The sequence below is a fragment of the Centroberyx gerrardi genome, chromosome 16 (genome assembly GCF_048128805.1).
Source record: "Centroberyx gerrardi isolate f3 chromosome 16, fCenGer3.hap1.cur.20231027, whole genome shotgun sequence".
Classification (NCBI taxonomy): Eukaryota; Metazoa; Chordata; class Actinopteri; order Beryciformes; family Berycidae; genus Centroberyx; species Centroberyx gerrardi.
The window spans coordinates 10,333,263-10,346,430 of NC_136012.1; the positions used below are offsets into that span (position 1 = coordinate 10,333,263).

The 13,168-nt window shown below is 41.7% G+C and overlaps 3 protein-coding genes across 3 annotated transcripts; all 3 read right to left on the reverse strand.

Moving 5' to 3' along the window:
* Positions 1-77: 77 nt before the first annotated feature.
* On the reverse strand, positions 78-3,084 carry LOC144542446 (protocadherin gamma-A12-like). The gene is made up of 3 exons (XM_078289264.1): positions 3,077-3,084; positions 2,149-2,433; positions 78-861 (listed from the first exon to the last, which is right to left on the reverse strand). Exons 1-3 carry the CDS (start codon positions 3,082-3,084, stop codon positions 78-80), a joined length of 1,077 nt encoding a protein of 358 aa, XP_078145390.1.
* Positions 3,085-6,695: 3,611 nt separating this feature from the next.
* Positions 6,696-9,194, reverse strand: LOC144542447 (protocadherin gamma-A12-like). Its single transcript, XM_078289265.1, has 2 exons — positions 8,858-9,194; positions 6,696-7,573 (listed from the first exon to the last, which is right to left on the reverse strand). The coding sequence occupies exons 1-2, from the start codon at positions 9,192-9,194 to the stop codon at positions 6,696-6,698; spliced, it is 1,215 nt and encodes a 404-aa protein (XP_078145391.1).
* Positions 9,195-9,301: 107 nt separating this feature from the next.
* Positions 9,302-12,310, reverse strand: LOC144542448 (protocadherin gamma-A1-like). Its single transcript, XM_078289266.1, has 3 exons — positions 11,967-12,310; positions 9,917-10,685; positions 9,302-9,379 (listed from the first exon to the last, which is right to left on the reverse strand). The coding sequence occupies exons 1-3, from the start codon at positions 12,308-12,310 to the stop codon at positions 9,302-9,304; spliced, it is 1,191 nt and encodes a 396-aa protein (XP_078145392.1).
* Between the last annotated feature and the right edge of the window lie 858 nt (positions 12,311-13,168).

Sequence of the window (13,168 nt, forward strand, 5' to 3'; positions counted from 1 at the left end):
CATACCTTAGCTGAAACGAATGCACCAGTAACATGATCTTGATTTGCACAAAATGATTGGAAATAGGAAAGAGACGGTTACAACTTTCTAACCTCTAGAGGAGAGTCTGGTTCATCCAGGATGCTCTTCTCACTCTGTATCCGCTGCATCGTCCCTGTAGAACTGGGGTCCATTATCAGCACGTTCTGACTACCGGCTCTGCCGAACTTACAGTCACTCTTTCTGGAGTCAGTCGTCCTGCACACCTCGTAATTGTACACGTGTGGGAGAGTCCCTGTCCCCAAAGTGTCTGAGTAACGTGGTGGATAATATGGAATCACCGGGAGATTGGAGTGATAGAGGATGCGAGACTGTCTCCATCTGTGTATTTTCACTGATATAATAACTACTAAACACGTGATGAAGAGAAAGGAAACTACAGCCAAAGCCAAGACTAAGTAAAAAGTCAGGTTGTCATTGTACTCCTTGTCGTGTGTAAAGTCAGTGAACTCCGACAGCACTTCAGGGAAGCTGTCCGCCACCGCCACGTTAACATTGACTGTAGCTGAACGAGAGGGCTGCCCGTTGTCCTCCACTACAACAGTCAGCCTTTGTTTCACAGCATCTTTATCAGTGACTTGGCGGATAGTTCTTATTTCCCCATTCTGTAAGCCCACTTCAAACAGCGCCCGGTCTGTGGCTTTCTGCAGTTTATAGGAGAGCCAGGCATTCTGTCCAGAGTCCACATCAACAGCCACCACTTTAGTGACCAGATAGCCCACATCTGCTGAACGAGGCACCATTTCAGCCACCAGAGAGCCACCAGTCTGGACTGGGTACAGAACCTGAGGGGCGTTGTCGTTCTGGTCCTGGATCAGTATTTTCACAGTCACATTGCTACTGAGTGGAGGAGAGCCTCCATCCTGCGCTTTGACGCGAAACTGGAAATCCTTGATCTGCTCGTAGTCAAAAGAGCGCACTGCATGGATGACTCCACTATCAGCACTAACGGACACATATGAGGAGACGGCCACTCCGTTAACCGAGGAGTCCTCCAGTATGTAAGAAACACGGGCATTCTGGTTCCAGTCAGCGTCTCTGGCTTTCACTGTGAATATAGAGAGGCCTGGTGTGTTGTTTTCTACAATGTAGGCCTCATATGAGCTCCTATCAAAGACAGGCGCGTTGTCATTCACATCTGAGATCTGTAAGGTGAGAGTGACGCTGCTGGAGAGGGAGGGCACTCCCTCATCAGAGCAGGTCACACTGATATTATACGCAGAGGCTCTCTCTCTGTCCAAATCACTATCTGTCACTAAGCTAAAGAAATTTTTTGACGTTGTTTTCATCATAAATGGAATGTATTCATTAATATTACACGTGACTTTGCCATTTTCACCGGAATCTGGGTCTTGCACGTTAATAATAGTTACCACTGTTCCTGGCTGGGAATTTTCTGATATTGCATTGGTTTTGGACATGATATTAATAGATGGGTGATTATCGTTGGTATCTGTCACCTCAACAATGATCTTACACGAGTCTGTTAGTCCTCCATCATCACTTGCTTGTACATGAATCTCATAATGCCGTGCTTTTTCATAATCCAGGTTGCCAGTTAATGCTACCACGCCATTATCTTCATCGATTTCAAACATGACAGAAACATCATCTAACGTGTTTGTTAATGAATATGATACTTTACCATTTGAACCCTGATCTGCATCAGTGGCACTAACGGTACTTAAAATCGTGCCCTTTGAAGCCGTCTCCATTATAATAGCTTTATAGACTTCCTGCGTAAATACTGGGGCATTGTCATTGACATCTAGCACATAAATTTCTACTCTCATTGTTCCCGAAAGCTGCGGATCGCCACCATCAGTAGCCGTGAGAGTTAAAGAGAGGTGCTCTTCCGTTTCTCTATCTAGATGTTTTTGCAACACCATCTCAACCTTTTTGCTACCGTCTTGCTGATTTTGCAATTTTAGGTGGAAATTGTCTGTGGGTTTTAACGAATATGTTTGCAGTCCATTCACACCAACATCCAGGTCCACGGCTCTTTCTAGAACAAATTTTGCTCCGACTACAGCCGACTCACTAATTCTAAATTTCATCTCATCCTTTTTAAAGCTGGGTGTATTATCGTTGATGTCATTTATTTCGACTGTAACAGTATAGAATTCAATAGGATCTTCGAGTGTAATTTGGAGATGTAAAGCACAAGGCGTCGTCTGTCCGCAGAGCGCTTCTCTGTCGATTCTCTCTTTCACAAGGAGTACTCCTTTTTCTTTATTCAGCTCGATGTATTCTGCGCTGTCTCCTGTATAGATGCGTGCTTTACCTGACTTCAGTCTTTTCACATCGAGCCCTAAATCATGTGCGACGTTGCCGACTAAAGAGCCTTTTGCCATTTCTTCAGGAATGGAGTAGCTGACCTGTCCGCGCACTAAACTGAGAGAGAAAATCGAGATAAACAACAGTACTTGCCGTCTCATTGTTCTGTCCGACATTTTATCTTCCAAAAAATAATACGTTGTATTCCAAAGTGATAAGATCCTTCTTTTCCATAGGATTTAAGAGCCAGGTATTAAACTGAATTTCTCCATATTCCTTGCATCAGAAACAAAAGAATCGTAGCTCTAAGTGTTTTGCTTCCCGTAACGAGGGCGGTGTGCTATATGTCCGACTGTTTCCCTCTTTAATATAACGAGATGTGTGTGTGTGTGTGTGGGGGGGGGGGGGGGGGGGGTATGAAACATATCTGCTTGAAAACTACAAGGCACTGGTCAACAGCGGCCCTAAGAGTCCAAACACTTGAATTGCAGAAAACAATGAAATCATACATGTAAGCTATGAGGTTCAATATGACGGTGGTTACAAATTAGATTTTAGATGATTTTATAATACAAACATGCAATTGATAAATGTCGCCACATATAACACTATCTTCTAGGTCCGCATTTTCCAGATAATTTCCTAAAAACAATTTACATGTAACTAACTTATTGGGGAATCTCCTGGAAAGAACCATGACATTATGTACTAATTACAAGGAAAATGGAGAAAGAGTTCAGTTGGTGGAGTTGATAAGTACCTGGTCATTTCTTTAGGAGTTTCATAGAGCCATGAAATTATGTAGTAGTCATATAGAAAATAAAAGACCTCAGTTTGGTGGAATTGATAAGAAACTGCAAGTTTCCCGGAAAGAGCTGCAAAATTAGTATTTATTGGAAGAATAGAGGTAGAGGTCAGTTTGGTAACCCAAGTAATTATTCACTTATAAGTAAATTCGTGGAAGAAGTTATTTTTGGTATTTATTGAATTATTTACTTACTATCTGGATTTTATAACTTTACAGGAAGACAGACAAACAATTTTTGCCTATTCATCTGATACGTGGACCATTGGGCAAAACACCCTGGTTATGCTACAGTGGAGCGCAACATAAATTTACAGACAGGCACCCTGGCATAGCATTGGCAGCCTTGTCAGCAATAACTCACTAAAGATTTGGTAAGTTGGCCTATGAAAAGGGTGTTCCCCTGAACTTTGAGTTGTTGGCTACAAAGATGGAGCACAGCTGCTTATAGATGACCCATCATCTTCACACAAGCAGCTTCACTGAAACATAGCATAGTACTGTTTATTTTCCAACAAATGTCTATTTACTTTCCACAGATTAGACCTGTAATGTAAAGTAGGATCTCACACAATTGTTTTGTGAGTTATTTAAAATATAGTGTTTTACTAACTATGCAAGTCTGTATTTCAAGCACATACTTTAGAACAAGAACAGTGACAAATATAAAAACAGTACATTCAAAACTTAAAATGATATTGCTACATCTAGGGCTTCAGAAACACTTATGGGATTTTTTATCTGTGGAAGGTAGATACAGTGCTGTGTTTCTGTTGTATACTGACTATAATTTCTAAAAGCTACACGGAAGTATACTTCAATGAGGCTCAGGACTGACAGTTACATGCAGTCATGTAGTACAGGAAGGGATGACCACAAGCCATCAAGGACAAACTGAAAAATGCAGTAATACACAACAGTATCAATGTGTAAGAGGATGACAGGTCATCTGCATGCAGCTCTGTCTTTGTAGTCAACAACACAACACTCCACTGTAGTATAGGCGACAGGTAGTCCTACCCAATCGTCAACGTGTCATCTGAACAGGCAAAACCATGCTCTGAGACACTATTTAAAACCACGGTCAGAGAATCTTACGCCCCCTGATGACCTTATTGTCAAACTTGCAGAGTAGAACCTAAAGAATAATGTCTCCCTATTCCAGGATTATCTGTATAAACAGGAGAAAGGAACTCTGATGGGTTCTTGCTTTGTACCTAATTATGCACTTTTATTCTTAGGACTTTGGGAGCAACAGTACATCTACTCTGCTTCAAATATATTCAGGGACAAAACTGCCTGGTGGGGCAGATACATAGATGACATTATCCTACTTTTTTCTGGTTCAGAACACAAATTACTATATTTCCATTCTTACGTCAATACCACCAATGAGAACCTCAATCTCATTCCATTTACAGAAAAGCCACAGATCAAAATATAATTTTGTATGCTAGTAGTTTCCATCCTCATGGTGTTATTGACAATATCCCATACGGGCAATTTCAAAAGTTAAGGCATATCTGTTATACTGACCAGGATTTCTATACTCAGTCAACTGCTCTGTACCACCGTTTCAGAGACAGAGGTTGCCAGCCTCAAAAGCTCAGTTGTGCTTATGATAGAACAGCTACTCTATCATAACCCGTAAAGATATTACCTCCTTAATTACAAAATCAAATAAAAGGAGACCTTCAAACCCTATTTTGTTACAATGCATAGTAGGGAGGTGGTCCAGGTCAAAAACATCATTAAGCATAATTGGGATATTGTATATAGTGACTGTACTCTAAAGTGTTCACAGAGCCTCCAGGGGTCAGCTTTACGGCTGAGCTACACCAGGTGTGTTTCTGTTCCATCCATGTGTGTCGTAAGGGTCAGATCAGATATGCAGCCATTTACTTCAATGGAGCCTGCTCCACTGGCCGCGCACGCAGCACGTTGCCGGATGTGAAACGGAGCCGCAACTTTGGAGATATGCATGGCTTCTATTTTTGCTGGACCATGGAGCGGTCTGTTGTGTATTTGAGCCATATAAACGTATATAAATGCCAAGATTTTGCTTAGTATAGTAATTTACCATGTCAGTAAACAAAATAGAGGATACATAAACCAGTATCTTTCAAATAAATGTTAGAAAAGAGGTTATCTATGTATAGCTGCTGAGAAGCCTTCTATTTGGCTACAGTATGCCTATGCTCACAAAAAGTGACATAAGGACCCTATATGGTACATTAATGTTCCTCACGCTAGCTTGAGTAGTTTATGGAAAAATAAGCAAAACTATGTAGATAGGTGCAACACAACCAGCAGACCGTGATGGAACAAGAATGGACCTGGTGTAGCAGATTCAAATTCCATGCTGCAACTGGGCCACCACTTACCCAGGGCTTAATGAAAAAAATAACTTTTCACCTTTTCTTTAGCTATCCTGCCTGTTGTAATTCTATCAGTGAATAGTCCCAATCATTGAGCTGCCAATCATGAAGCCAACTAGATATGTTTTTATTCCATAGGGTGTGTGAAGCTATATTAAGTGTCATAAGATTATGTTCTCTCTTATATTGCAGGATGCACATCTGATGAGGATTGTCTTCATGAATATATATGTTCTGCATATCAGTGTGAATGGAGGTTTGTTGATTATCATTCTGATTGCTTATATGACTGTAACTGCTCATGATTGATATATTGTTGTCAAAGTGGATGCTATTTGATATTTCAGTTTAGGGGATGTATCCTCCACACATTTGTATCATCTCAACTCCTCCTATAGAGGCCACTGGGACTTCATGCATTGTAGCACAGGGGTCAAGACCTTATAATTAGGCCAGACTACCTTTGTCTATAGAGCGCTTTGATGAAGGCTGAATAGCCAATACGCGTAAGTGCTGCTGTTTTTAATGTTTTTAGTGTTTTAGCCCATCCGATAAAGGCTTTTAACTTTTCAAATTCAAACAAGTGCCTAGAACTGAATTTTTGTTCCACATATACCACTGAGGTGCCAGGATCTTTTCAGTTTTTCTTTATAGTAATTTTCCTCCAAGAGCACATGTGGTACTGGAATACCTGATGCACTTCCAACACAAGTCTTATCTACTAACAATAGACTGCTGGTAGACTATTAACAACTTTGGTTAATGTTAGGATTAAGTTTAGGCACATAAAAGAAATGGGTTAGGGTTAGGCAGGTAAAGGAACTTGGTAAAGGTTAGGGTTAGGATTACAGTTAGGTTTACAATTAGACACATACAAAAGATTGGTTAGTTAGCGTTGTAGGCCAGTAAGGTAATTCATTCATAAAACTATTCCAAATGTAGGAATGCGTTTCTTTCTAGCTTACAGTCAACAGCTAATCAGTTGATGAAGTCTACTGATTAGTTGCCCCTTACAGCTAGTGGTTAGTTGAATACATGTTACTTCTCTGTTGAAACAAATCTTGTTTACAGTCAACTGACATGTTGTAGAGAGTCAACAGTGGATGATTGAAATAAAGTATATCACCATGAATAATTACTTAGGTTGCCAAATTGACCTATGTCTGTGTGGGATAAAATATATGTTTACAAAAAGTTCAAACAAATAAAGAGACCTCTATAGTAAAATAAACCCAAAAGAGTGATAGAGTGAGAGAGAGATATGTGTGTGTGTGTCCCTTGTGTTCAAAGGGTCTGACCTCTAAGGGTGAATCTGGTTCATCCAGGATGCTCTTTTCACTCTGTATCCACTGCATCGTCCCTGTAGAACTGGGGTCCATTATCAGCACATTCTGACTACCGGCTCTGCCGAATTTACAGTCACTCTTTCTGGAGTCAGTCGTCCTGCACACCTCGTAATTGTACACATGTGGGAGAGTCCCTGTCCCCAAAGTGTCTGAGTAACGTGGTGGATAATAAGGAATCACCGGGAGACTGGAGTGATAGAGGATGCGAGACTGTCTCCATCTGTATATTTTCACTGATATAATAACCACTAAACACGTGATGAAGAGAAAGGAAACTACAGCCAAAGCCAAGACTAAGTAAAAAGTCAGGTTGTCATTGTACTCCTTGTCGTGTGTAAAGTCAGTGAACTCCGACAGCACTTCAGGGAAGCTGTCTGCCACCGCCACGTTAACACTGACTGTAGCTGAACGAGAGGGCTGCCCGTTGTCCTCCACTACAACAGTCAGCCTTTGTTTCACAGCATCTTTATCAGTGACTTGGCGGATAGTTCTTATTTCCCCATTCTGCAAGCCCACTTCAAACAGCGCCCTGTCTGTGGCTTTCTGCAGTTTATAGGAGAGCCAGGCATTCTGTCCAGAGTCCACATCAACAGCCACCACTTTAGTGACCAGATAGCCCACATCTGCTGAACGAGGCACCATTTCAGCCACCAGAGAGCCACCAGTCTGGACTGGGTACAGAACCTGAGGGGCGTTGTCATTCTGGTCCTGGATCAGTATTTTCACAGTCACATTGCTACTGAGTGGAGGAGAGCCTCCATCCTGCGCTTTGACACGGAACTGGAAATCCTTGATCTGCTCGTAGTCAAAAGAGCGCACTGCATGGATGACTCCACTATCAGCACTAACGGACACATATGAGGAGACGGGCACTCCGTTAACCGAGGAGTCCTCCAGTATGTAAGAAACACGGGCATTCTGGTTCCAGTCAGCGTCTCTGGCTTTCACTGTGAATATAGAGAGGCCTGGTGTGTTGTTTTCTACAATGTAGGCCTCATATGAGCTCCTCTCAAAGACAGGCGTGTTGTCATTCACATCTGAGATCTGTAAGGTGAGAGTGACTCTGCTGGAGAGGGAGGGCACTCCCTCATCAGAGCAAGTCACAGTAATATTATACTCAGAGGCTCTCTCTCGGTCTAAATCACTGTCTGTCACTAGGCTGTAGAAACCGTTTGATGTAGTTTTGATTGTAAAAGGGATGTTGCCAGTTATTTCACAGTTGACCTGACCATTGTTGCTAGAATCTGGATCAAGTACACTAAACATAACGATAACTGTATTTAGAGGAGAGTCCTCTGGGATTGAATTTGATTTTGAAAGTACACTGATTACAGGCACGTTATCATTAATATCAATAACATCAACTATAACTTTACTGGAATCAGACAGTCCACCACTGTCTTTTGCTTCAATATCTATTTGGTAGTGTTTGGCTTTTTCAAAGTCAACTTCACCAATTAATATTACCTCACCGTTTTCATTTATATGAAATATATCAGACACACTGTCCATTGTGGTCGACACTGAATAAGAGACTTCACCGTTAGTGCCTTTGTCTGCATCAGAAGCACTAACCGTAGTCAAAATTGTTCCCCTCTGAGAATTTTCTGTTATGGTTGCCTTGTAAACTGACTGCGTAAAAACCGGAGCATTGTCGTTTGCATCTAGTACAGTCACATAAATCTTCACTGTGCCAGACATCTGAGGTTCTCCTCCATCTACAGCTGTTAACAACAGTGATATGTGTTCCTGCTGCTCTCGATCTAACGGTTTTTGCAAAACCATTTCCACCTTTTTACTCCCGTCTGCCTGACTTTGTAGTTTCAGGGCAAAATTATCGGTAGGTTTCAAAGTATAATTTTTCAGCCCATTCAAGCCAATGTCCGCATCGACGGCCCTTTCCAACACAAATTTAGATCCTGTAACTGCGGATTCGCTAATTTCAAAACGTTTCTCGTCATTTTTAAAACTAGGACTGTTGTCGTTGATATCGGTAATCTCTACTGTTATGCGAAAAAGTTCCATGGGATTTTCTAGAATAATCTGAGAATGTAAAGCACAAGGCGTCGTCTGTCCGCAGAGCGCCTCTCTGTCGATTCTCTCTTTAACAAGGATGACTCCTCTTTCTTTATTCATTTCGATGTATTCTGCACTGTCGCCTGTATAAATACGGGCTTTACCTGACTTAAGTCTTTTCACATGCAACCCTAAATCATGTGCTATGTTACCGACTAAAGAACCTTTTGGCATTTCCTCAGGAATGGAGTAGCTGACCTGGCCGAGCACCGAGTTGAGAGAGAGGACCAAGATGAACAACAGTACTTGCCGTCTCATTGTTCTGTCCGACATTTATGGTGCGCCACAATAAACGTGTTACTTTCCGTTGTACAAACAAAATGCCGTCATGTGTAAAGAAGGAGCTTAAAAGGAATATCAATAAAATCCACACGTTTCGATCAAAAGAATATTAGCTCGATGTGTCCGTGGATGGTGTTGTCTGTATCCTGAGCAGTGCGGTCTGGCTCTTTCTTTCTCTAATATACCGAGATGGCGGGGGAGGTTCTGATACAAATCTGATCTAAAGCAGCAACACGCTGGCCGACAGCGGCCCATTGAGTCCAGAATACAAACTACAAGACATAAAAAAAAAATAATAATAATATTAAATAATAATAATAATAATAATAATAATAATAATAATAATAGTAATAATAAAATAAAATAACAAAAGATCCACATAGAAATCATGGATTAGGGCAGTACTTGCAACTGCAATGGATTGCTTGGAATAAAGTATGACACATGAAAATAATGGGACAGGGTTCACCTAATAATCATGAACAAAAAGGAATCTGGCATACAAAACAAACGGAGGAATGAAGTCATATGTCCCCAACAACAGAATCACTTGATGACAAGTAGCATATGACGGAGCGAGTGAGAGAGAAAGGGAGCGCGGGTTAAACCCACACTAATGTTGTCTCTGTCCACGGTGCTGAAATGTTGTCAGCGTATGACAGTATTTAACACATAACACAACTTTGATATAATCAAAATGTGAACATTCTAACCTCTAGAGGAGAATCTGGTTCATCTAGGATGCTCTTCTCACTCTGTATCCGCTGCATCGTCCCTGTAGAACTGGGGTCCATTATCAGCACGTTCTGACTACCGGCTCTGCCGAACTTACAGTCACTCTTTCTGGAGTCAGTCGTCCTGCACACCTCGTAATTGTACACGTGTGGGAGAGTCCCTGTCCCCAAAGTGTCTGAGTAACGTGGGGGATAATATGGAATCACTGGGAGACTGGAGTGATAGAGGATGCGAGACTGTCTCCATCTGTATATTTTCACTGATATAATAACCACTAAACACGTGATGAAGAGAAAGGAAACTACAGCCAAAGCCAAGACTAAGTAAAAAGTCAGGTTGTCATTGTACTCCTTGTCGTGTGTAAAGTCAGTGAACTCCGACAGCACTTCAGGGAAGCTGTCCGCCACCGCCACGTTAACATTGACTGTAGCTGAACGAGAGGGCTGCCCGTTGTCCTCCACTACAACAGTCAGCCTTTGTTTCACTGCATCTTTATCAGTGACTTGGCGGATAGTTCTTATTTCCCCATTCTGTAAGCCCACTTCGAACAGCGCCCTGTCTGTGGCTTTCTGCAGTTTATAGGAGAGCCAGGCATTCTGTCCAGAGTCCACATCAACAGCCACCACTTTAGTGACCAGATAGCCCACATCTGCTGAACGAGGCACCATTTCAGCCACCAGAGAGCCACCAGTCTGGACTGGGTACAGAACCTGAGGGGCGTTGTCGTTCTGGTCCTGGATCAGTATTTTCACAGTCACATTGGTACTGAGTGGAGGGGAGCCTCCATCCTGCGCTTTGATCCGGAACTGGAAATCCTTTATCTGCTCGTAGTCAAAAGAGCGCACTGCATGGATGACTCCACTATCAGCACTAACGGACACATATGAGGAGACGGGCACTCCGTTAACCGAGGAGTCCTCCAGTATGTAAGAAACACGGGCATTCTGGTTCCAGTCAGCGTCTCTGGCTTTCACTGTGAATATAGAGAGGCCTGGTGTGTTGTTTTCTACAATGTAGGCCTCATATGAGCTCCTCTCAAAGACAGGCGCGTTGTCATTCACATCTGAGATCTGCAAGGTGAGAGTGACGCTGCTGGAGAGGGAGGGCACTCCCTCATCAGAGCAGGTCACACTGATATTATACTCAGAAGCTCTCTCTCTGTCTAGCTCATTATCTGTTACTACGCTAAAGAAATTATTTGACGTTGACACAATGGAAAAAGGAATATTTTCATTTAAAACGCATTTGACTTCGCCATTTTCATTCGAATCCGGATCTTGAATATTCATCATTGTTACAACCGTTCCCGGTTTTACGTCCTCAGATATGGTATTCGAACTTGACATGATGTTAATGGATGGCTTGTTATCGTTTGCATCAACCACTTCTACTATTACTTTGCAAGCTTCTGAGAGACCTCCTTGGTCACTAGCTTGGACGTTGATCTCGTATTGTTTCCTTTTCTCATAATCTATTATTCCCTGCAATGTAATCACACCGTTTTCTCGACTTATGTCAAATACACTAGCTGGTCCTGACTTTGGAATAGCATATGTTACTTTTCCATTCATACCGTGATCAGCATCTGATGCGCTAACTGTTGTTACTACAGTTCCAATGCCAGCGTTCTCTATAACACTTGCCTTGTATTCCGGTTGAGAACAAATAGGTGCATTATCATTGACATCTAATACAGTTATTAGAATCTGCATTGTCCCTGAAAGCTGAGGCTCACCACCATCTAAAGCGATTAATATCAATGAAATATGCTCTTCCCTTTCTCTGTCTAATGGTTTATGCAATACTATTTCTACATTTTTGCTGCCCTCTTCTCGACCAGAATTTTTAAGAGCGAAATTATCAGTGGGTTTTAGGGTGTAGCTGTGAAGAGTGTTGACACCAACATCATTGTCTATTGCTTTCTCTAACACGAGTCGAGCTCCAGCAACGGCTGATTCGGTGATTTCATATTTCATTTCATTTCTCTCAAATGTTGGTGGGTTATCATTTATGTCAGTAATTTCGATAGTAACAGTGTAAAACTCCATTGGATTTTCCAGAATCATTTGGAAATGTAAAGCGCAAGGCGTCGTCTCGCCGCATAAAGCCTCTCTGTCTATTCTCTCTTTGATAAGGAGGACTCCCCTTTCTCTTTTCAGCTCGATATATTCTGCACCGTCTCCTGTATAGACACGAGCTTTACCTGATTTCAGTCTTTTCACATCTAAACCTAAATCCTGGGCGATGTTACCAATTAATGAGCCTTTCGCCATTTCCTCAGGAATGGAGTAACTGACCTGGCCGAACACTGAACTGAGAGAGAGGACCGAGAAAAACAACAGTACTTGCCGTCTCATTGTTCCTTCCGTCATTTTACTCCGCAAATAAGCGCCTCTACCTTCCTTTAGGCAACAAAATATATTCCGTTATCTTTCGTGTCAGTTAATTTATAATCCCAATTTGTGAAACAAGAGATCCAGCTTCTTAATGTCTCGTGTTCTCTATTTCCCGTACTGTTCTCTTTACACCTATCTCTTGGTCTATTTAATACGTGGGAGTGATGGGGGAGGACCAGCCACATAGATATTTTAAAATGAAAAACCAGAGGCCAACAGCGTCACTTTCTGTTCAAAGTACTGAATTACAGAAAACACTGAATGGTTTGAAGTTTGGGTTTTAAAACAGTACGTTTCAGTTTAAAGTCAATTTACAAACATCAACATTATTATTTCTTTTTGGCATTACACTTCACCTTTTCAAACTAAAAAAAAAAACCACTTCATTCGAATCACATAAATACACAAATGCAAACTAATTATGTTGCGTGGTCTATATAAAATAAAAGAAGACACTCCACTGCAGTCTAGAAAATACAGCGACCGTTGACATTATAGAGGATTAGCTGTGAGTTTAAGATCAGAAGACAGACACACAACTCCACGCACGCATGTACACAAACGCACAGGCACAGAGAGAGGGAATAGTGAAATGTCATTGCTTTGAAAAGTTACAACTCCTACACATCAGTACGAGCGAGAGAGGTATTGGTTTTACGCTGTCCTTGGTGCTGAAACAAAAGCTGACTGATTGCAATAAAAATACAGAGCAATTGGTGACAGGATAAGTTCAAAATCATCATTAGCGACACGTGAATAAATGGAATGTCTATTCCTCTGGAGACTACTCTAAAATGGTTCATTATGTCCTAATGAACATCAATATGGCCTTTC

Excerpts from the sequence above, each read along its gene's own strand:
- LOC144542447 (XM_078289265.1), bottom strand. The coding sequence starts at position 9,194 with ATGTCGGACAGAACAATGAGACGGCAAGTACTGTTGTTCATCTTGGTC. Across the intron at positions 7,574-8,857 it reads AAATCCCATGGAACTTTTTC|CTGTGAAAATACTGATCCAG; the intron begins GCATAACAGTAG and ends GTAGCAATGTGA.
- LOC144542448 (XM_078289266.1), bottom strand. The coding sequence starts at position 12,310 with ATGACGGAAGGAACAATGAGACGGCAAGTACTGTTGTTTTTCTCGGTC. Across the intron at positions 10,686-11,966 it reads ATGGAGTTTTACACTGTTAC|AATACTGATCCAGGACCAGA; the intron begins TATCGAAATTAC and ends TGTGACTGTGAA. Across the intron at positions 9,380-9,916 it reads AACCAGATTCTCCTCTAGAG|AGAAAGAAAGAGCCAGACCG; the intron begins GTTAGAATGTTC and ends TCGGTATATTAG.
- LOC144542446 (XM_078289264.1), bottom strand. Across the intron at positions 862-2,148 it reads ATTGAATTCTATACTGTTAC|AATACTGATCCAGGACCAGA; the intron begins AGTCGAAATAAA and ends TGTGACTGTGAA.